This window comes from Eschrichtius robustus, chromosome 2 (genome assembly GCF_028021215.1).
Source record: "Eschrichtius robustus isolate mEscRob2 chromosome 2, mEscRob2.pri, whole genome shotgun sequence".
Taxonomy (NCBI): domain Eukaryota; kingdom Metazoa; phylum Chordata; class Mammalia; order Artiodactyla; family Eschrichtiidae; genus Eschrichtius; species Eschrichtius robustus.
In genome coordinates, this window is record NC_090825.1 from 112426276 (window position 1) to 112448741 (window position 22466).

At 35.1% G+C, this 22466-nt stretch overlaps 1 protein-coding gene across 3 annotated transcripts in view; it reads left to right on the top strand.

Annotated features, from left to right (window-relative positions):
- DDX46 (DEAD-box helicase 46) overlaps nucleotides 1-22466 on the top strand; it is a 57434-nt gene that overhangs the window by 3387 nt on the left and 31581 nt on the right. For all 3 annotated transcript variants that reach the window (XR_011073110.1, XM_068535915.1, XM_068535916.1), the window contains exons 3-14: nucleotides 536-679; nucleotides 5979-6075; nucleotides 8391-8556; nucleotides 10015-10166; nucleotides 11537-11650; nucleotides 13051-13216; nucleotides 13933-14053; nucleotides 14621-14796; nucleotides 15731-15852; nucleotides 17496-17574; nucleotides 19380-19462; nucleotides 21872-22036. Coding sequence is in view for 2 of the 3 variants with exons in the window: in XM_068535915.1 (XP_068392016.1) it covers nucleotides 536-679; nucleotides 5979-6075; nucleotides 8391-8556; nucleotides 10015-10166; nucleotides 11537-11650; nucleotides 13051-13216; nucleotides 13933-14053; nucleotides 14621-14796; nucleotides 15731-15852; nucleotides 17496-17574; nucleotides 19380-19462; nucleotides 21872-22036 (1585 nt within the window). In the remaining variant the exon portion in view is untranslated. The remainder of the gene's footprint in view (nucleotides 1-535; nucleotides 680-5978; nucleotides 6076-8390; nucleotides 8557-10014; nucleotides 10167-11536; nucleotides 11651-13050; nucleotides 13217-13932; nucleotides 14054-14620; nucleotides 14797-15730; nucleotides 15853-17495; nucleotides 17575-19379; nucleotides 19463-21871; nucleotides 22037-22466) is intronic.

Genomic DNA, 22466 nt, shown 5'->3' on the forward strand with positions numbered 1-22466 from the left:
TTTAAGATTTGGCCTTTGACTTTTTGGTGTGAAAGAATCACAAGATTTTAGAGCAAGAAGGATTTTGAGATTATTTGGTGAAGTCTCCATATTTTACAGATGAGGAAACTGAGACCCAGAGAGTTGATCTGCCCTATGTATGTCACTAATTAGTAGCACCAGGGTAGAAATTCTTGTCTCTTAATTTTTCGTATCTGTGATCTTTCCACAGCCCCATTCTGCCCATCCTTATACTTAGGTTTTGGCTGTCTTTGAAATTTAGATTTTCTGCTATAGGTCATAAATTTCAAACAGCTCTTGTTACATATTTCCTCTGTTTTTCACCAAACATCACTTTGAAATTAGTATCATTTATTTCATTGACCACTTGTAAGGAATGGCTTTACTTGTTCCCTGTTTAGCTGATTTGATAGTTAATTGAAATCTGTCTTTAATAATGGTAATAATTAAGAAGCTTCTTTCAACATGAGGCAGAACCATGGTCTGAAGTAGACGTTCCACTTGGTTATAGAATAAATGAAGTGTCCCCTTTCAGGCGTTCCAGAAGTAGAGAGAGAGATCGAAGTCGAGAGCGAAGAAGATCTCGAAGTCGAGACAGGAGACGTTCGAGGAGTAGAAGCCGGGGCCGGAGATCCCGATCCTCCAGTCCCGGCAATAAAAGCAAGAAAGCTGAGAATAGGTAGGTTGGGAACTGACTCTCTTCCCTACAGTTTTTTAAAAAAATCTTTATAAATACTGAATTTGGCTGCTGCCATTAGCTGTTCGCTGAATTATTTCAATAGGTTATAAAGCTTGTAATGCTTTTAGAAAATGCTAGATTCTATTAGTTTTAACACTCATAATGCCTTGTTCTTTTATTTAATATCTGCTATTAATGGTCAGAAATGCATTTTATATACATCTTTGTGGGAACTGTGTTTTTTCCTTTGAAATTATTTTCTTGGCATTTCCGATGTTGATTGACAAATAACTTTTTTACTCATGGTGTGTATTGCTGAATTGCTATTCGTAATGGGTGAACTTTGCTTTTGTAAGTTAAATGTACCTGTTTCCTTAAGATGTTAGTACCATTCAATTTTGAGATATTATTTATGTCTATTAGACATAATACGTTTACTCTTTTTGTTTCTCTTGTTAGTGGTTTGTTCTTTGCCTATTATTGTTTCTAAAGTGGTGTCATGGGATGTATGGATTTGTTCTGTGTTCTCTGTTTTCTCCATATTAGTTAATGAGGATTTTTGCCATGTCATTTATTTTACTTTATAAATTTTACTTTTATTTTGTCAAGGTCAGTGTAATAATGCCCATTGGGATTATTTTAAATTTTAAAATATAAATGCAGAGAAATGAGTGAAATATAAACATGCAGCTTATTAAATAATTATAAAGCAAGGTCCACGTAACCACTACCAAAGTCAAGAAATAGAACATTTTCTGTACCCCCGGAAGCCCTCCATGTCCCTTCTCTAACCCAGCTCCCTCCTTCCCTATATAAAATCACTCCTGACTTTTGTGCTAGTAATTTATGTCCTGATTGTTTCCTTATAGTTTTACGACCTGTGTGTATAACTGGAAAAAGAATAGTCTAGATTTATATGTTTTTAAACTAACTTTACATGAATGAGTCTTGTCTTCTTTTGCGTTTTTGCTCAACATTGAGAGTTATCTGTGTTGCTCATAACAGTAGTTTATTTTTATTGCTGAATATTATTCTGTGGTATAAATATACCACTATTTATTTATCCATTCTACTGAGATGGATGTTTGGGTTGTTTTAACTTTGGGGCTATTATGAACATTTTTGTATATATATCCTAGTATACATGTGTATGAGTTTCCCTTGGGTATATATCTAGGAGTGAAGTTACATGGTCATAGAATAAACATAGCTTCATTTTAACTAAGTAATCCGAAATGCTTTCCAAGGAGTTTATACTAATTATACTTCCAGCAGTATATGAGAATTGTATCCCTCCATACCCTTGCCAGTATTAGGTATTGTCAGTCCTTTTTTTTTGAATATTAATTCTAAATCTATAATTGAGAAAACATCATTTCTCTTTTTTTTTTTTTTTAATAAATTTATTTATTTATTTATGGCTGTGTTGGGTCTTTGTTTCTGCGTGAGGGCTCCCTCTAGTTGTGGCAAGCGGGGGCCACTCTTCATCGCGGTGCGCGGGCCTCTCACTGTCGCGGCCTCTCCCATTGCGGAGCACAGGCTCCAGACGCGCAGGCTCAGTAGTCGTGGCTCACGGGCCTAGCCGCTCTGCGGCACGTGGGATCTTCCCAGACCAGGGCTTGAACCCGTGTCCCCTGCATTGGCAGGCAGATTCTCAACCACTGCGCCACCAGGGAAGCCCTGTCAGTCCTTTTAATTTTTGTTTATTTGTTAGACATGTAATAGCAATATCATTGTGGTTTTAATTTGCATTTCCTTGATTATACTAATGAAGTTGAACACTTTTTCATGTGGTTCTTGGTCATTCATATTTCCTCTTTTCTAAAGTACATGTTTAAATGTTTTGCTCATTTTCCTATTGGGTTGTTTCTGTCATTAAAAATTGATTTATAGGGGGTTTTTGTTTTTAAATATTCTGGATAGTTGTTTTTTGTCATTTATGTGGGGGACAGATATATTGCTCTGGTTTGTCTTTTTACTCTGTAATGATACTTTTGAGGGACAAAGACTTAAGAAAGAAGAAACATGCATAAAATGAAGAAAATTAATAAGATGATAGAGGAAAACCTGACAAGGCAGTGTGCAAAAAGAAGATTATAGGCTATACTCAGTCTAAACATAAAGGATTAGCATGCTGCTTTTAACAATATATAAAAAAGATAATACAATCATAAACTAGTTGGATTTATTCCAGGAATGGAAGGTTGGTTTAACATTGGAAAATCAATCAGTATGATCCTCTACATTAATAAGATTCAAGGAGAAAAGTCTTGGTTATCTAAGTAGATTCAGGAAAAGCATCTTATTAACTTCAACATATATTGATGTTTAAAAGTTCTTAGCAGACATGAATAGAAAAGTATTTGATAAACTGATTATAAAATAAGGAATGCAATGAAAAATCTGAAAGTGAAATTAAGAAAACACTCCCTTTTACCATTGCAACAAAAAGAATAAAATATCTAGGAATAAACCTACCTAAGGAGACAAAAGACCTGTATGCAGAAAATTATAGGACACTGATGAAAGAAATTAAAGATGATACAAATAGATGGAGAGATATACCATGTTCTTGGATTGGAAGAATCAACATTGTGAAAATGACTCTACTACCCAAAGCAATCTACAGATTCAATGCAATCCCTATCAAACTACCACTGGCATTTTTCACAGAACTAGAACAAAAAATTTCACAATTTGTATGGAAACACAAAAGACCCCAAATAGCCAAAGCAATCTTGAGAACGAAAAATGGAGCTGGAGGAATCAGGCTCCCTGACTTCAGACTATATTACAAAGCTACAGTAATCAAGACAGTTTGGTACTGGCACAAAAACAGAACTATAGATCAATGGAACAGGATAGAAAGCCCAGAGATAAACCCACGCACATATGGTCACCTTATCTTTGATAAAGGAGGCAAGCATATACAGTGGAGAAAAGACAGCCTCTTCAATAAGTGGTGCTGGGAAAATTGGACAGGTACATGTAAAAGTATGAAATCAGAACACTCCCTGACACCATACACAAAAATAAACTCAAAATGGATTAAAGACCTAAGTGTAAGGCCAGACACTATCAAACTCTTAGAGGAAAACACAGGCAGAACACTCTATGACATAAATCACAGCAAGATCCTTTTTGACCCAGCTCCTAGAGAAATGGAAATAAAAACACAAATAAACAAATGGGACCTAATGAAACTTAAAAGCTTTTGCACAGCAAAGGAAACCATAAACAAGACCAAAAGACAACCCTCTGAATGGGAGAAAATATTTGCAAATGAAGCAACTGACAAAGGATTAATCTCCAAGATTTACAAGCAGCTCATGCAGCTCAATAACAAAAAAACAAACAACCCAATCCAAAAATGGGCAGAAGACCTACATAGACATTTCTCCAAAGAAGATATACAGATTGCCAACAGACACATGAAAGAATGCTCAACATCATTAACCATTAGAGAAATGCAAATCAAAACTACAATGAGCTATCACCTCACACCAGTCCGAATGGCCATCATCAAAAAATCTACAAACAATAAATGCTGGAGAGGGTGGGGAGAAAAGGGAACACTCTTGCACTGTTGGTGGGAATGTAAATTGATACAGCCACTATGGAGAACAGTATGGAGGTTCCTTAGAAAACTAAAAATAGAACTACCATACGACCCAGCAATCCCACTACTGGGCATATACCCTGAGAAAACCATAATTCAAAAAGAGTCATGTACCAAAATGTTCATTGCAGCTCTATTTACAATAGCCAGGACATGGAAGCAACCTAAGTGTCCATCATCGGATGAATGGATAAAGAAGATGTGGCACATATATACAATGGAATATTACTCAGCCATAAAAAGAAATGAAATGGAGGTATTTGTAGTGAGGTGGATAGAGTTAGAGTCTGTCATACAGAGTGAAGTAAGTCAGAAAGAGAAAAACAAATACAGTATGCTAACACATATATATGGAATCTAAGGAAAAAAAAAAAAGGTCATGAAGAACCTAGTGGCAAGACGGGAATAAAGACACAGACCTACTAGAGAATGGACTTGAGGAGATGGGGAGGGGGAGGGGTGAGATGTGACAGGGTGAGAGAGTGGCATGGACATATATACACTACCAAATGTAAAATAGATAGCTAGTGGGAAGCAGCCGCATAGCACAGGGAGATCAGCTCTGTGCTATGTGACCACCTAGAGGGGTGGGATAGGGAGGGTGGGAGGGAGGGAGATGCAAGAGGGAAGAGATATGGGAACATATGTATATGTATAACTGATTCACTTTGTTATAAAGCAGAAACTAACACACCATTGTAAAGCAATTATACTCCAATAAAGATGTTTAAAAAAAAAAACAAAAAAAATTAGGAATGCAAAGGGCATAAACACTTTTGAAGAACAAGTTATGAGGGCTTGCACTACCAGGTATCAAGACTTGTCATAAAGTTATAGAAATTAAGAGTGTTGCTTTATTGTAAGGATAGACAAGTAGATCACTGGAACCATATAAAGAACTCAGAATCAGATCCACACATATAAGGTCATTTGATAAATGACAGTGGTGACATTGTAAATAGTAGGAAAAAGGTTTTCCAATAAATGGTGTTAGGGACATTTGCTGTCCTTTAATAAAACAGGACCGGCTACTTTTTGTGCATTCTGTGCACAAAAAGCATTTCCAAACAGATTAAAAACCAAATTAGATGGCAAAGCTATAAACTTTTTAGGAGTTTGTACTAGAGAATATCTTCTTTACCTCTTGAGTATCTTCATCAAAGTTGGAAAAATTTCTAAGATGCTTTAAAAGGCACCAATCATAAAGGAGGGAAAAAGGTCAACTAATTTGATTACATTACAGTTAAGGGATTTTATTCATTATTAGATGCCCTAAGTAGGGTCAAAATGCAAGCCTATTGAGATTTTAAATATTATTACATATATCTGTTGTCTTGTAGACTATTAATGTCTTCGTGTATTTCTCCATTTGTTAAATTTTAACTTGTTATTTAAATTTTGTAATTATTCTTATATGCTGGGTCCAGTTTTCCTTTGGTCAATTTCCAGATACCTAATAATATTTGCAGTTAGTGTCATGGGATTAGTTCTTCATTTTATTTCCACAGTGTTTATATATATATATATAAATATATATGTATATATATATATAAAAATTCAGTTGGCTCTTGGAAGTTTATTTCTTACATAAAAAGTAAAATACAAGTCTAAGTATTCTAAAATTAATGTTTCCAAAAACAAATAGATGATGTCCCTCTCTTTCTCTCTCTTTTTTGGTAGGTCTAGGTCCAAAGAGAAAACAGATAGTGGGGAAAGTTCTAAAGAGAAGAAAAAAGACAAAGATGACAAAGAGGATGAAAAAGAAAAGGATGCCGGTGTATGTTTACTAACATAAGTAATCGTATAATATCAAATTTGTTTCTATAGTGACAAATTCTTGTTTTTTAATGCTGTGTGTTTTATTTTTAAGTAAATGATAATAGATTTGTAAAATAAACAGGTAAAATAATAGTTGTCCCATGAGAAAATTTTTCAGAAAAAAGTTGCATATCTATAGAAATTATCTAATTTTATGTGCAAAATGTGATCATACTATATGCACTATTCTGTGCCTTGCTTTTTGTCACTTTTAAATTATGAATTGTTTTATCAATATATAAGGTCTTAAGAGTAATAAATAGCAGTATACGAAATATCTAACGTAAGAAGTAGAATGCCTTTCTGTTTTCATTTGTTAAATGTTGGATATCTTTCTGTAGCTGCATACAGAGGTAGAGCTTGTTGTTTATAATGCTTGCATAGTGTTTTGTTGAAAAAAGGTAGATGGATATTTAGTCTGTCTCCAGTCTGTAGTTATAAACAATGGTATATTAATCCTTGTACACATGTGTTTTGTGAATATAGTATAGGGTAAATTGGTATCAGTGAAATAAATGACTTTGTCAATGGGTATATATATAGCTTTCCCTCGGTATCCTGGGGGGATTGGTTATAGGACCCCTGCAGATACCAAAATCTTCACATGTTCAAGTCCCTTATGTAAAATGATATAGTATAACTTACGCATATCCTTCCCGCATACATTGTCATCTCTAGATTACTTATGGTACCTAATATGACGTAAATGCTGTGTGAATAGTTGTAAACATAATGTAAATGCTATGTGAACAGTTGCCAGCATGGGGCAAATTCAAGTTTTGATTTTTGGAACTTTCTGGAATTTTTTTTCCTGAATACTTTTGATCCACAGTTTGTTGAATTCTGAGGATGTGAACTCACAGACACAGAGGGCTGGCCATATACATTTAACATTTTGATGAATAGTATCAAATTGCTCTCCAAAAAAGGTGTATAAGTTTTATGATTTTAGACATATGAAAATGTCTGTTTCTTCACATTCTTGCCAACATGGGTATTTCAAAATTTAATTTTTGCCAGTGTAATTGGTTTCTTGTTATTTTGAGTTACATAACTTTAAATATGAGTAAATATTTTTAAATGCTGTGAACATAATGTAAACTAATAATTAAATAAGGTATTTTAAGTTTATTTACTATTTGCACTTTTCTTTGAATGCCTAGTCATATCTTTTGCCCATTTTAGAATATATTATAGCTTCACCTTTTTTTCTTTTTTTTTTTGAGTTCTATTTGTTTAGTGGTTTTTTTTTTAAGGGACCTGCTTTCTGAGCAGTGTATCTAAGGAAAGATATAACACAAGAAGTCTGGGAGTCTGGTTTCTGATCTAGTTTCTACTAGTCTTGAATGAGTAGGTGATCTTGAGAAAAACGCATAAGCTTTCTGGGGCTCATCTTCAGAGAGGATGGAATTATTATAAAGGATATAAATTCAGGAGCAAAGCTTTTTGTTTGTTTAAGAAATAAACTTATTTTAAAAATACGAACATAATATAACCGTATTATGAAATACTTGGAAAGTCAGAAATAATTCTCTGTAATCCCAGGTGCCCAAAATGCCATCATCATTATAATTTATTTATATTTTCTTTGACTTTTATACATGTGTATTTCCATACCTACCTGTAAGGTAGCGTGTCTAAAATTTTGATTTCTATAATGCTTAATCTTTAAGTCCCTGATTATGACTGTGCAAATGATTTGCTCTCTCCTTTTAAGAGTATTATTAATAGTCTTGATACAGGCTTTAGAATGGCTGTTCCTAGGAAACCTAGACCTAAAGACTAAAGATCAAAACTTCTTAATCATGTTGATAAATAGCTTTCATTTACTCAGTAATTTGTAATAGAAAATTGCTTTTCATGGAGGCAATCTTGGAGGAGTTTGCAGGATTTAAAGTTGAGAATAATAACTAGAGAACTTTGCTTGCTAGTTGATTTAGTTTCCACTTAGAGGGAGAAATTGAATTCATGTGTGCATATTGCTTGTAACTAAAATGAGATTAATTTATGGTGTTTGAAGTCTGTCTGCTTTCTTAGTTGAAGATGCTTTTTATTGTGATTTCATTTTGCTAGTTTATTCCTGAATATATTTAAAAGATGTGTGATCTAAATCTGGTCTAAATTTAGGAGTTTTGTGTACATCTATTTTTAGGAGTTTTGTGTACATCTATTTTTCCTTTTTTTATACTTTGGAGAAGTTATCTGGAATGTCACTTGGAGTAAAATTGTTGATCCTTATTTCCCTCTCTCTACTTCTCTTTTTTTTCCCCCAAGAACTTTGACCAGAATAAGCTAGAAGAAGAAATGAGAAAGCGAAAAGAAAGGGTAGAGAAATGGCGGGAAGAGCAACGTAAAAAGGCCATGGAAAACATAGGGGAACTGAAAAAGGAAATTGAAGAGATGAAACAAGGGAAAAAATGGAGTTTAGAAGATGATGATGGTATATTCATTTGTTAGACTAATAGACTATATAACAATTCATGTAGAATATTCTAGAATTATGAGTAATAGGCCATTTTTATTGTGGAAAAATATACATGATGTTTACTATTTTAACCATTTTTAAGTGTACAATTCAGTGACAATTAAGCACATTCACAGTGTTGTGCAGCCATCACCACTGTCCATTTCCAGAACTAAACAAAAACTCTGTACCTCATTCAACAATAATTCTCCATCCTGTCCCCCTCCCCCCCATTTCTGATAACTTCTAATCCACTTTCTGATTCTGTGAATTACCTATTTTAGGTACCTCATATAAGTGGAATCATACAATATTTGTCTTTTTGTGTCTGGCTTATTTCACTTAGCAAAGTGTCTTCAAGTTTCATCCGTTTTGTAGCATGTATCAGAATTTCCTTTTTTAAGGCTGGATGGTATTACATGGTACATATATACTGCATTTTGTTTACCTATTCATCTGTTGCTGCATATATAAGTTTCCATCTTTTAGGTATTGTGAATAATGCTTCTGTGAGAATTGGTGTGCAAGTATCTGATTGAGTCCCAACTTCCAGTTCTTTTGGGTATATACCTAGAAGTGGAATCACTAGGTTCATTTTGAGATTTTTAAATGCCCCTTTTAATGTTTACATTAAATTTTAAATTGTATAGTAGTGTTCAGTAAGGATCACTGATTTTACCTTAGAGTGGAGAGTTAGGTGCTTATGGGCATAGTCAGTAAATAACTCTTTAATTTTTTACTTCAAATGTTAGTAATGAGGGTAAGTTAAGGGCATGTTTTCAAGTCCCTCTGATTTTTTCATAAATTATAAGAGAAACATTTCCCCTCCACATCTGATATTGATGTTTAAGATTTTAGTAAAGTGGAAGAGTGTGAGATATTATAGGAAAAGGGAATTTTGCTCCATTTTCTGTGAAAATTCCTGTGAATTTTTCATTTTCTGTGAAAGTTGAACTAAATAGATGAATGGATTATACCTTTAAGTGGTGATGATATCTTAGTTATGTAAAAAACATTAGATTGTCTTTAATTAAGAATGTGCTATTATTTTTTCTTTGTGTGATTTAAAGAAAGATAATTGCAAGAAATAAACATACCATTTTAGCAGACAGAGTTTTTAGTTCTGCTTCTGCTAGTGTAGTTGTAAAACAATACCGGAGATCCATTTTTTAGACATATTAGTCTTTCTTCCTCTTTTCAGTTTAATAATTTATAATTTATTTCTTTTATTATTAGTATTATTCAAAACTAATACCTGCTGGATTTAAAACCTTGCCAGTGTGAGTATTTGAACTGCGTTGTGCCTGGGTTAATTGGTAAGGAAGGTGTTTGGGTAGTAAGAGAAAAGGCTTTAATGGGGGGGCGGTGTGGTCTCATTGTGAAGTATTTCCTTTTGAAACACAAATTCAAAGAAAGTGTATTCTGATATTTTAGATGATGAAGATGATCCTGCAGAGGCTGAAAAGGAAGGAAATGAAATGGAGGGTGAGGAGTTAGATCCATTAGATGCTTACATGGAAGAAGTGAAAGAGGAAGTAAAAAAGTTTAATATGAGAAGTGTGAAAGGTGGTGGGGGAAATGAAAAGGTATGGAATTTTCTCCTATTTTTAAAAATTTACATTCCTAATTGGGTAACTTGAATTCATTGTTGCATTGACCTACTACTGACATGCATGGCTTTATAAAGTTAATGATTTTGTTTCCTTCCCCATCTCAGAAGTGTCAATACTTTTTCTAAATAGCAGAGATACTAGTGAATTTTAACTGCAAATGTTCTCTTAGAAGTCACTGTTAACTACCATCATCTTTGTTTAGTATTTTTTCTTACTTGTTGCCTTCTCAGTAGGTCCTCTTCAGTGGGTCCTCTTCAATAAGCCCCGAATAGGTCCTTCTCCAGCACTCCCATCTTTTATACTCCTGATCCTCTTTACTCTAGTTTTTCTTTTTCTTAATAGCATTTATTACCTTTTGAAAAATTATATAAATTAATTTTTTGTTGTGTTTATTGTTTGTTCCTTCTTCTAAAAACTTCCCAAGAACAGTGATCTTTACCTTACCTGTCTTGTTTATTGATTTATCCTAAGGTCCCAGAATAGTATTTGGCTTGTTGAATGAGTGAAAAGTACCATTTAGTAGTATTTTAAAAATAAATTATATTACATAATATTATATTAAATTATGTATTATATACCACATTACCTATATATTAATGTGTTACAAAATATAATGCAATTGTATTACATTTTTTAAAAAAGTTTTAAAAAATATTTGCATCGGGTCTTAGTTGCGGCATGCAGGATCTTCGTTGCAGTGTGTGGGTTTCTCTAGTTGCGGTGTGTGGGCTTCTCTAGTTGTGGCGCGCAGTCTCAGTAGTTGCGGCATGTGGGATCTTAGTTCCCCGACCAGGGATCAAACCTACATCCCCTGCATTGGAAGGTGGATTCTTAACCACTGGACCACCAGGGAAGTACCTACACTTTTAAATTCAAGCAAATCAGTAAGGAGAAAGCAGACTACTTTTTTTTTTTTTAATTTATTTTAATGTATTTATTTTTTGGCTGTGTTGGGTCTTCGTTTCTGTGCGAGGGCTTTCTCTAGTTGCGGCAAGCGGGGGCCACTCTTCATCGCGGTGCGTGGGCCTCTCACTATCATGGCCTCTCGTTGCGGAGCACAGGCTCCAGACGCGCATGCTCAGTAGTTGTGGCTCACGGGCCTAGTTGCTCCACGGCATGTGGGATATTCCCAGACCAGGGCTCGAACCCGTGTCCCCTGCATTAGCAAGCAGACTCTCAACCACTGCGCCACCAGGGAAGCCCCAGACTACTTTTTGTTTTTTCATTAGGTTGTCACTAACAACTAAGTTAATTCAAATTATAAATTGGGACAGTTATCATTGTGTTTCATTTGGTGTATAATTTGTGTTTCAACTTTACAATGTTTTATATTTTTTTTTTAGAAGTCTGGGCCAACAGTCACAAAAGTTGTCACTGTTGTCACAACCAAAAAAGCAGTCGTAGATTCTGATAAGAAGAAAGGTGAGCTAATGGAGAATGACCAGGATGCCATGGAGGTAATTCTTCATTAATTTTTATTTATTTATTTATTTATTTATGGCTGCGTTGGGTCTTCGTTGCTGTGCGCGGGCCTTCTCCAGTTGCGGTGAGTGGGGGCTACTCCCTGCTGTGGTGCACGGGCCTCTCATTGCGGTGGCTTCTCTTGCTGCAGAGCATGGGCTCTAGGCGCCCAGGACTCAGGAGTTGCGGCTCGCGGGCTCTGGAGCACAGGCTCAGTAGTTGTGGCACACGGGCTTAGTTGCTCCACGGCATGTGGGATCCTCCCAGACCAGTGCTCGAACCCGTGTCCCCTGCATTGGCAGATGGACTCTCAACCACTGCGCCACCAGGGAAGCCCCCTTCATTAATTTTTGACTTTGTTCGCGATACTGTCCTAGAAGTATTTATAAGAAAGCATTGATGGAAGTGTGCTTTTCAGTTACTCTTAGGAGAAATTCTTGCTATTCTCAACAGTATTGTAGCCGAATATTCAAATTGGTAGAACATTCTAACATCTTTGACCTCTTGCTGTATGCCTACTTTTTTTTTTTTTTAATTGAAGTATAGTTGATTTATAATACAGTGTTAGTTTCAGGTATACAGCAAAGTGATTCAGATATATATATCTATCTATAGGTATATATACATATATATACACATACACACAAACACATACATATATACACACATGTGTATATATATATATATATTTTTAGATTCTTTTCCATTTTAGGTTATTGCATGATATTGCATATAGTTCCCTGTGCTATACAGTGAATCCTTGTTGTTTATTTTATGTATAGCAGTTTGTGTCTGTTAATCCCATACTCCTAATTTATCCCTCTCCTTCCCCTTTCCCCTTTGATAGCCCTAAGTTTGTTTTCTGTGTCTGTGAGTCTGTTTCTGTTTTGCAAATAAATTCATTTGTATTATTTTTTAGATTCCACGTATAAGTGATCTCATATAATATTTGTCTTTCTCTGTCTGACTAAATTCACATAATATGATATTCTCTAGGTTCATCCGTGTTGCGGCTCAAGTGTATGCCCACTTTTTGATTCCCCTTTGTCCCTCATCAGCTCATCCCAGACATAGAATAGGGAGAGAAGAAATGAAGTGACAGAATAAATTAAATTTTTTTCCTATTAGCACTCATTGTAAAGATTTATATAGAGAAAACTATAGGAAAACTTTATTAAAGCCGTGTTAAAATTATTTTTTTATTTTAGCTTTATATTGTTATTATAGCTTTCTATAAGGGCAAAGAAGAAATAAACTAAGTTGGAAAATTCAGAAAATAAAATAAAAGCCAAAGAATATTTTCTAGGAGAGGAGGATCTTTAAAACTAGGAATATTTCTTCCCATAGGAGAAAGTAGTAATGGATTTAGCTCTTAATTTTTCTTTTTTAATTGTAGTATTCTTCAGAGGAGGAAGAAGTTGATCTTCAGACTGCCCTTACAGGTTATCAGACAAAGCAGAGAAAGCTTCTAGAACCAGTGGATCATGGAAAAATTGAATATGAACAATTCAGAAAAAACTTTTATGTTGAAGTTCCAGAACTGGCAAAAATGTCTCAAGAGGGTAGAATTTTTTTATTCATTTATTGGTTATTGTGGGAACAGAGGGAGTACACTTCACCTTGCCTGCGAGGAATGTTGATAGGCCTGTGAGTTGATGCATGAGTAGGAGGAATTTGCCTGGCTTACCTGGAGAAATGAGAGGGAACTAGAAGGCGAGAAGTCATTCTAGAGAGTAGGACGACATCCACAAAGATTTGGAGCAGTGAAGAATTAGTGTGTTTTTGGAAACATTAAAAAAAATGAGCAAAAATTAGTTTGGCTCATGTAGTTGAGATTTTTAGCATTGAAAATACTCTTCATGTGAAGTTAGCAAATAAAATATTGTTAACCTTTTCTGATATTTGAGAGTTAGGAACCAATGTGAATCTGTGTGATATTGATAGAATAAGGATAATCTGGGCAACCCTTGCTTGAAGAACAAGTGGTTGTATTACTTGTCAATCATTGTTCTTTTATTGCTGGTACAATTTAAGTCAAAATAAAAGCCAAATTGTAGAAATTGGAGTGTTTCTTTTGTTCCTAATTGGTTGCAACAGTAATCACTTTAGTTGTCTCTCTGAGCTGTTCAGTGCTTTGTCACGTAGCTTTTCTATGGAATTACCTTCAGGAGCACTAGAAAAGAATTGAAAATTCTTAATCTTACCATGCCTCATTGAAAAGTAGAAGGCACTAATAGAACAATATTTAAGAGTTTTTAATCTGGATTTTGTTTTGTAGAGGTGAATGTATTTCGGTTGGAAATGGAGGGCATTATTGTCAAGGGAAAAGGTTGCCCCAAACCAATTAAATCTTGGGTTCAGTGTGGGATTTCTATGAAGATCTTAAACTCTCTCAAAAAGTAAGTGTTCAGTGGTTGTCCACATTTTTCAATATCTTGCTACTAAAAATAGCCCTTTACACAAATAATTCCTTTGCTTACATTTTTACTCTAATGGAAAAACTTGATTTTTTTTTCTTAAACAGTTTTATTGAGATATAATTTACATACCATAAAATTTACCCTTTAAGTTTACAATTTGATGATTTTTAGTATATTTATGGAGTTGTGCAGTCATTACCATAATCTAATTTTAGAATATTTTCATTATCCCCGAAAGAGGCCTGGATCCATTAGTAGTCAGTTTTCTCCTTTCTCCTCCACATTAGGCAACCTCTCATCTATTTTTATAGATTTTTCTATTCTGGACATTTCATATAAATAAGATCATACTAATACAGTCTTTTGTGACTGGCTTCTTTCAATTAGCGTAGTATTTTCAAATATTTCTACATCATCCATGATGTAGAATGTCTCAGTACTTCATTCCTTTTCATTGTATGGATATACATTTTGGAAAACTTTTACAGTTTGAGGGACCCAGAGATCACAGTTCTTACCTTGTCTTCCTTTGGTTTGCTTTTTAAGGCATGGTTATGAAAAGCCTACGCCAATCCAAACCCAGGCGATTCCTGCTATAATGTCTGGACGAGATTTGATTGGTATTGCCAAGACAGGAAGTGGAAAGACCATTGCCTTTCTGTTGCCCATGTTTAGACACATCATGGATCAGAGGTCATTAGAAGAAGGAGAGGGGCCAATAGGTACAATTCCTTTCATTAAACTATTTTTTCAGTTAACAACTTTGTTGTCAGTTAATCAGAAAGACCTGATGCTTTGTAATGTTAATTATAACAATAAAGATGTCTTTATGTACATTTCCTTTATAAATTTGGCACTTTGGGGCTGATTTCCCCTTACCAGCAGGTGGAGTGAGAATCTTCAGAGCTCTGGAGTGACATCTCAGAAGTACAAAAACAGCCTCTCCTGGCACAGCTCAGTTTTTAAACTCTGACTCGGCAGGTAGACTCCTCGTGCATCTATCTGTTTATTTATGTTGAGGTTTGTTCTTAGCCCATATCAATGGATCTATAAACTCAACATAGAAGATTGTAGGGAAGTGTATTTTTCTTTTCTTTTTTTTTTGGCCTTAAAAGGCTGTAGTGCCAACATTTCATTCAGGATTAGGTCTTTAGATTCAGTTTTCTTGATTCATTTGGCAGAGATCTCTTCTCCAAATTTGAGTAGGGTTTTGGAAAGTTGTTCAACTCCTCTCTTGGCAACAGAGGGCACAGTATATTTCTCCTCTGTGTGTGCCCCTCAGACCAAGGTTGTTTCCGGAAGCCACGGCATGGCTCTTCAGCACAGTGAGTCACTTGATTATCTTTGCTCTGTGATTTGCAGTTGAGAATGATTTGCATTCTTTTCAACCAAGTATTTTCCTGATGGTTGAGTAAGGTATTTAACTCTCATTTATCTTCCTATAGCATGTTCTTAAAATCTTCTTAAAATTATCCTTCACCACAATCTCTGCTATTACAGAACTTTTGAAATAGGATTTTCAAAGGTGCATAAAACAAATTAAAACAAAAATTAGACTAAGATCTGAACTTGATTGCAGAGGTTAAATTTAACACTATAAAGCTTAGCCTCTCAAGAATTTTGGTGGTTAGGCTTTTGACATATTTATCTTTTCAGCTGTCATCATGACTCCAACTCGAGAACTGGCTTTACAAATTACTAAAGAATGTAAGAAGTTTTCGAAGACCTTGGGCCTTAGAGTGGTCTGTGTTTATGGAGGAACAGGAATCAGTGAGCAGGTAGTTATAAAAGGAACATTCAGTTTTTCCAATCTTTTTAAAAATTGAATGACTTAATAATGTAAAAGTGATTTTTTGCTTTAGTGTTTTCTGTATTGATTGCTTCTAAAATCTTTAAAATGAGGTGTGAAAATAATAGTAAGAATGAATTATATTAAAGTTATATTTTAGAATTTTTGAGCCATTTTCATATCTTAGCTTTCCCGTGCTTGTCTTTCCCCGCTCAAGGAAGCAGATTATTTTTTCCATTTTACAGATGTTCAGAAAGGTTAAGTTGACCAAAGTCTTTAGCTTAGTAAGACTTTGTCCTAGAATCTAGGTCTTATGATTCCTGGACCAACATTTATTTTCTCTAATCTAAATGGCATCTTTAAAATGTGGTTTTCAGTGGGATGTATTAATATCAGAGTTTCATCTGCATTCTTAAATGATTTTAGTGAGAATTATTTAAACATACCTTCATTCACTCTCTTTAGATTGGCATTTCTCCATGTGTCTTCTAAAGAATGCTAGTCATCAGATATTTTGTTTTAACTAGAAGAAGGAAAAATCCTGGGTTCTGTGGTCAAATAAATTTTGGAAATGTTGGACTATGCAAAGTTAAAATTTTCTTTCCTGCAAGACTTCTTAGTTGTTAATAAGCTATTGTATATTGTGATGCTAGAAAAAATGGGATAAATTAAGTGGCGTTTTCTGAACATATTTAACCCCAAAACCCTTTCTGAGGACTTGTCTTCTCAGATTTTAGACACATCTTGGGAATATTCGCTTTTGTTATCCCAATGCTATTTTAAACACTTGAACTTAGTTTTCTAAGTTTATCTGTGTCAGTTTTTTTGGCCATAGCCTATAGTAAATACAGTTACAAAATAAGCTGGTACATGCATGCATATTTATATAGAAGTCAAAGTTTTATGATGTCTAACAAAGTCTGGTGTTTTCCATTCTATTTCATTTTTATAAATTTATTTATTTATTTATTTTTGGCTGTGTTGGGTCTTCGTTTCTGTGTGAGGGCTTTCTCCAGTTGTGGCAAGCGGGGGCCACTCCTCATCGCGGTGCTCGGGCCTCTCACTGCCGCGGCCTCTCCCATTGCGGAGCACAGGCTCCAGACGCGCAGGCTCAGTAGTTGTGGCCCACGGGCCCAGCCGCTCTGTGGCATGTGGGATCTTCCCAGACCAGGGCTCGAACCCATGTGCCCGGCATTGGCAGGCAGATTCTCAACCACTGCGCCACCAGGGAAGCCCCTATTTCATTTTTAAAACGCAGGTTGTGACTTACTGATTTTGTGATTCACTAATGGAAACAAATCTCAATTTGAAAAACATTGATCTATCAAATTTCTTTATTTACTGCTCTCTCATATTCCTTTCTTGGTTTTGAGGAGTTGTGTCAAATTAAAATTGGTAAAAACCTCTGGTTTTCATTGATTTCAAAGTTACAGCATCATGTGGTCTTTCTGCTGCTTCCTATTCCTTTAGTAGTGCTCCAGCATTCCAAAGAATTAAGCAGGAGGCTTTGGTGTCTTCTAATCAGACCTGGCTGTCTTACCTTATGGAGCTCTGCAAGGACCTCAGTATTTTCAACTCTGTAAAGAAGCATTAGTGATAAATACACTATAAAATTTCATCTTTTCTTATTAGATTGCTGAGCTGAAAAGAGGTGCTGAAATTATTGTTTGCACACCTGGTCGAATGATTGACATGTTAGCAGCTAACAGTGGTAAGTCAGGGGTGTTGGGGGTCTTTTGTTGTTGTTGTTTGTTTTTTTGTTCTCTTTTCTCCTTTTTGAATTCTGTACATTTTTTTAAAGCAGATACAAGAAACAAGAAACCACCAAAGGGTTTCTACATTTCTTCTTGAAGCTGTAATATCTTGAAATTTGTATTGTAACAAGCTTTTGTTGCAAGTATTCATAATATTTTTGCAATTTAATTAAAAAAATTTTTTTCACAACTACTCCATCTGATTTTTTTTTTTTTTTTTAAGCACTTAACGTGGATTCTTAATTCAGTTTTGGCCTAGCTTTGCTTTTAACAGGGTGGGAGACTATATTTTTTTAATTGTACAATTTAGACCTTTTCTCCATAGGAGCTAGTACACTCTTAGAATACTAGATAAGTTAAGATCTTGCAGCTTCAAGAAAATTTCTCTTTTGTAAATTTGCATGTTTTTAGCTCAAATATTGTGCTTTGTTAAATTATTCCCTATCAAAACTGTTACTAAACTGTTGACATTATTTAACTTCTGTGGAGAAAGGCCCTTCAAGATTTATAGAACTGGGCTTCCGAGACTTAAACCATCAAAGGTAGGTAATTTAATGCTGTTCCCAAACCTGCAAAACTAATTGGGGCTGCACATGTTAGTATGGAATACTTAAATATTAGAAAGCATTTATTTTGGCACATTTCTGTTTTTTGAAGAAAATGCTTTCAAAGGTTTCCATTGTAGTATTCAGTGTATATATATCGTAGAGTATTTAAAACTTTGAGTAATGCATGTTTCTAATAGCATTTTGCTTGGATTTCTGTGTACACTTAATTCTAATTCTACATGAAGTTGGTAAAGTGACATTGGTATTGATAAGTCATTGTGCTTGTATAGCATATGAAAAGTTTTGGGTTGAATGCTGATGAAATAATTCCGTGTTTTTTCTCAATGCTGCATTGATTGTCTCCTCCTGAAATTCATCTTCATTAATTTTATCTTTTCCCTTTATCTGTCCTTTTGGTTTATATTTAATAACTGTTTTATACATGTTTTTGCCAGGTGATTGAATCAACAATTGATAGAAATGCTTGTGTTAATCCTTTAGAAAGGGTTTCCTGTCTATGTATTTAGTTTTTTCTGGCTAAGAAGCCAGTTGCATTTATTTAAACCAGTGGGAGCACTGTGTAAAATAGGATTTATATCTTTGTATAGAAAAATGTATCTATGTAATACATTGATTTTTAACATTTTTGTGTAATATGTTAGTTACCTAGTGATATTGAATAGCTTCTTATTTATGTTTTGACATGCCCGTTAGAAGCTTCTAACTGTATATAAGTAGGTTATGTACTACATAAAGTATTGTAAAGAGAGGTTTTCTGCGTCTGAAGTAGTTAGCACTGGAACTTGCTTTCCACACATACGCTGTAATCTCTAATATGTTTTTTCCTAGGTGATGCTGTGAGATAATGGCTGATGTGGCTCGATGCTCCATCTCAGTCTTAGTTTTATGATGTGTTTTGGAGAGGGCTGTTTTCTGAATTTTACAGGTTCTTCAGGCCCTATGATGGTATGCAAGAGACGAGTTTGACAAAATAAAGGGCCTCATATACCCATTGTCAGAAAGTATTTGCCAGTAGATTAAGATATTGTAAACCAAAGTTTCTTTTCACTGTTTAAAGATACCTAACTCACCCCTCTGGTTAAGTCAGGCATTTTAGTTCCCTTTACAGTTTTTTAAAGATTTTGGTGGTCATAAAATGAATTGTGACTGATTTTTAGTTTTCTTTTTGTCTTTATTTTTTTTCCTCATGTTAGGTCGGGTTACAAATCTTCGAAGAGTGACTTATGTTGTTTTAGATGAAGCAGACAGAATGTTTGACATGGGTTTTGAACCACAGGTATTTATTAAATTTCTTAGTGTTTTGAACTATAAAGTAAACCTTGTAACTGCCAGGAGCATGAAATATTTGTATGGTTTCTGAAATTCTCACACACATTTCTGTTGTGTGGTCATACAGTGGATTGAGGACGTAGGGAATTGAAATAGATATTTATGTTTTGGATTCTTCATTAAACTTGTTCAGGAGGTATTTGCGCAGGCTTTCCTAAGCCATCTAAAACCATCATTGGTAAAATTAGAAGTGGAGTCCTAATAGAAACTTAAGCTTTCATATTTTATAGTTTTCATTGTACTTCCAAATAAATTGCTTTAATTCATGCTTTTCACTACCTCATGATCTAGATAGCACAGGTTGTTTACATTCTCCAAATGTAAAAACTAAGGCCCAAAGCATTTGTCTAGCTTAGATTTTATATTCTTCATATGTGCAGTTTCCTTCAATACAAAATTTTAGTGATAAAAGCGTAAAGGCTACAAAAAAAAAAAAGCCTAAAGAAAAACATGTTAAAAGGTGGTAGAGGGACTTCCCTGGTGGTCCAGTGGGTAAGACTCCATGCTTCCAATGCATGGTGCCCAGGTTCGATCCCTGGTTGGGGAACTAGATCCCACATGCATGCTGCAACTAAGAGCCGGCATGCCACAACTAAGACCCGGCTCAGCAATCAATCAATCTACCAGTCAATAAGTAAATAAATAATTAATTAATTAATTAATTTTTTTAAAAGGTGGTAGAAAGTTTTCTTAGCAAGAGGAGCTGTATGAGTTGTCAGTGTGCTATGGATGCCGAAAAAATGCTTTTAAATCACAAACTGCAGTAATAGAAATGGAATATTGGAAAGGGATATGGTTAAAGTGTTCATTCTTTTCTGTTTATTCATGTATTCTCCAAATATGTATTACCTGTCATATGATAGTGCATGTATTGTGTTTAGATTTAGGGACCACATTCTAAATGAGATACAGAGGAGCATATAAGAATAAACAGGACTATTTATATTTATAAGGACTAATACTTGAGCCATGTGAGAAACAGTTAAAGGAATGAGGAATATTTAGCTTGAAGTAGGGGATTTGGTAGCATCCTTTAACTCTTTGAATAAAGTCTATCACTTGAAAGAAGCATTAAATTTATCCTTTGGGTCCCAACAAGTTGGACTGGGATAGTGGGGAAGCTATAGGGAGCTTGATCTGAGCGTAATGTGAAAAAGGACTGGATAAGCATTTTGGGGAGATTAAACAGGTTACTTTGTAGGAGGGAGATATTGAATATGCTTTTTATCTTTGTGTTCTAGTAGAGGCAGCAGGTCCATTTGTAGAAAGAGAGTAGAGGGAGTTGAAGAAATCAGGTGGAATATGGAGCTAGGTGCCCTTTCCCAGTCAGTTCAGTGGTTTTTATTGTATTCCTGGAACTTTACAACCATCACCACTGTCCAATATCCGAACATTTTCATGCCCCCTCACCAAAACTCTGTCCTAATTAGTTGCTTTTGTTTTGAGACATATCATCGTGAATTTTAAAAAATCTCCTTTCTATAATGTTTTGTCATTTCTGGAGGGTGTAAAAATAGATGCATGTGTTCAATCTTTCATTTTTAACCAGAAATTGATCTCATGGCTTTTTCTTGGTATATTCCTTTGTTTATGGACTGCTTTTTCAGTAGAAAGTGCTTGGAAGTACATTCTTTGAGTCTTTGCATGTCTGGAAAGTCTTTGGTCTACCCTCACATTTATTTGACATTTAGCCAGATATGAGGTGAGGATTATTCTCCCTCAGAATTTCTTTTTGTCTCCATTGGTTTTCTTTCTTCTTTTTCTTTCTTTTATTTTCTTTTTTAAAGAAATTGTGAATCCCACTCCCTCAACAGTATGTCCACCATCATTGTTCTTTGTTTTCCTGTAGCTCTTATCACCATTTGTAACATAATATATTTGTTTATCCATCCTCATTAGAATATAAGCTCTATTAAGACAAGTTTTTCTCTATTTTTATTGCATATTCTAAGCACTTAGAACAATGCCTGGCACATAATGGTTGCTCAGTAAAAATGTGTTGAATAAATGAAGGAAAACAGAAATAGCAGTGAGGAATAGTTGCATTGTAGGTTTAGTTTGAAGATCAAGACTACTGAATTTGTTGATGGCTTGGGTGTGAGATGAGTAAGAGAGAGAGTAGTTACGGATGGCTCCTAGATTTTTGGCATAAACCAAAATGACTAGAGTTGCCATTTCTTGAGAGGGGGAAACTATGAGAGGGGCAAATTTTAGGGTAAAATCAATTATAATATTCTAAGGTAACACATTTAAAAGTCACTGAATAGATGTTCTTAAAAGTTCCTTCTACTTGGCTTTACCGTCCTACAATTTTTGGAGACTACCCTCACCATGCTTATTTGTAATGTTTTCTCAGGTCATGCGCATTGTGGATAATGTTCGTCCTGACCGACAGACAGTTATGTTTTCAGCTACTTTCCCCAGAGCTATGGAGGCCTTGGCTCGCAGAATCCTGAGTAAACCCATTGAAGTGCAGGTTGGAGGCAGAAGTGTGGTTTGCTCAGATGTGGAGCAACAAGTGGTGGGTACAGTCCTTAGGAAACCCCCAGTTCCCTGTATGTTTAGGCACTGTGTCATCCTTTTGGAATCGTTGTGATGTAGGCAGATAATTTCTAAAATTAAATAGTACACATCAACTGCAGCCTTTAACATTTTACCAAATATATATATATATTTTTTAAAAAATTTTTATTTACTTATTCATTTATTTCTGCACTGGGTCTTCATTGCTGCGTGCAGGCTTTCTCTAGTTGTGGTGAGTGGGGGCTACTCTTCGTTGCGGTGCGTGGGCTTCTCATTGTGGTGGTTTCTCTCGTGGAGCACGGGCTCTAGGTGCGCAGGCTTCAGTAGTTGTGGCTCACGTGCTCTAGAGCGCAGGCTCAGTAGTTGTGGTACACGGGCTTAGTTGCTCCACAGCATGTGGGATCTTCCTGGACCAGGGCTTGAACCCG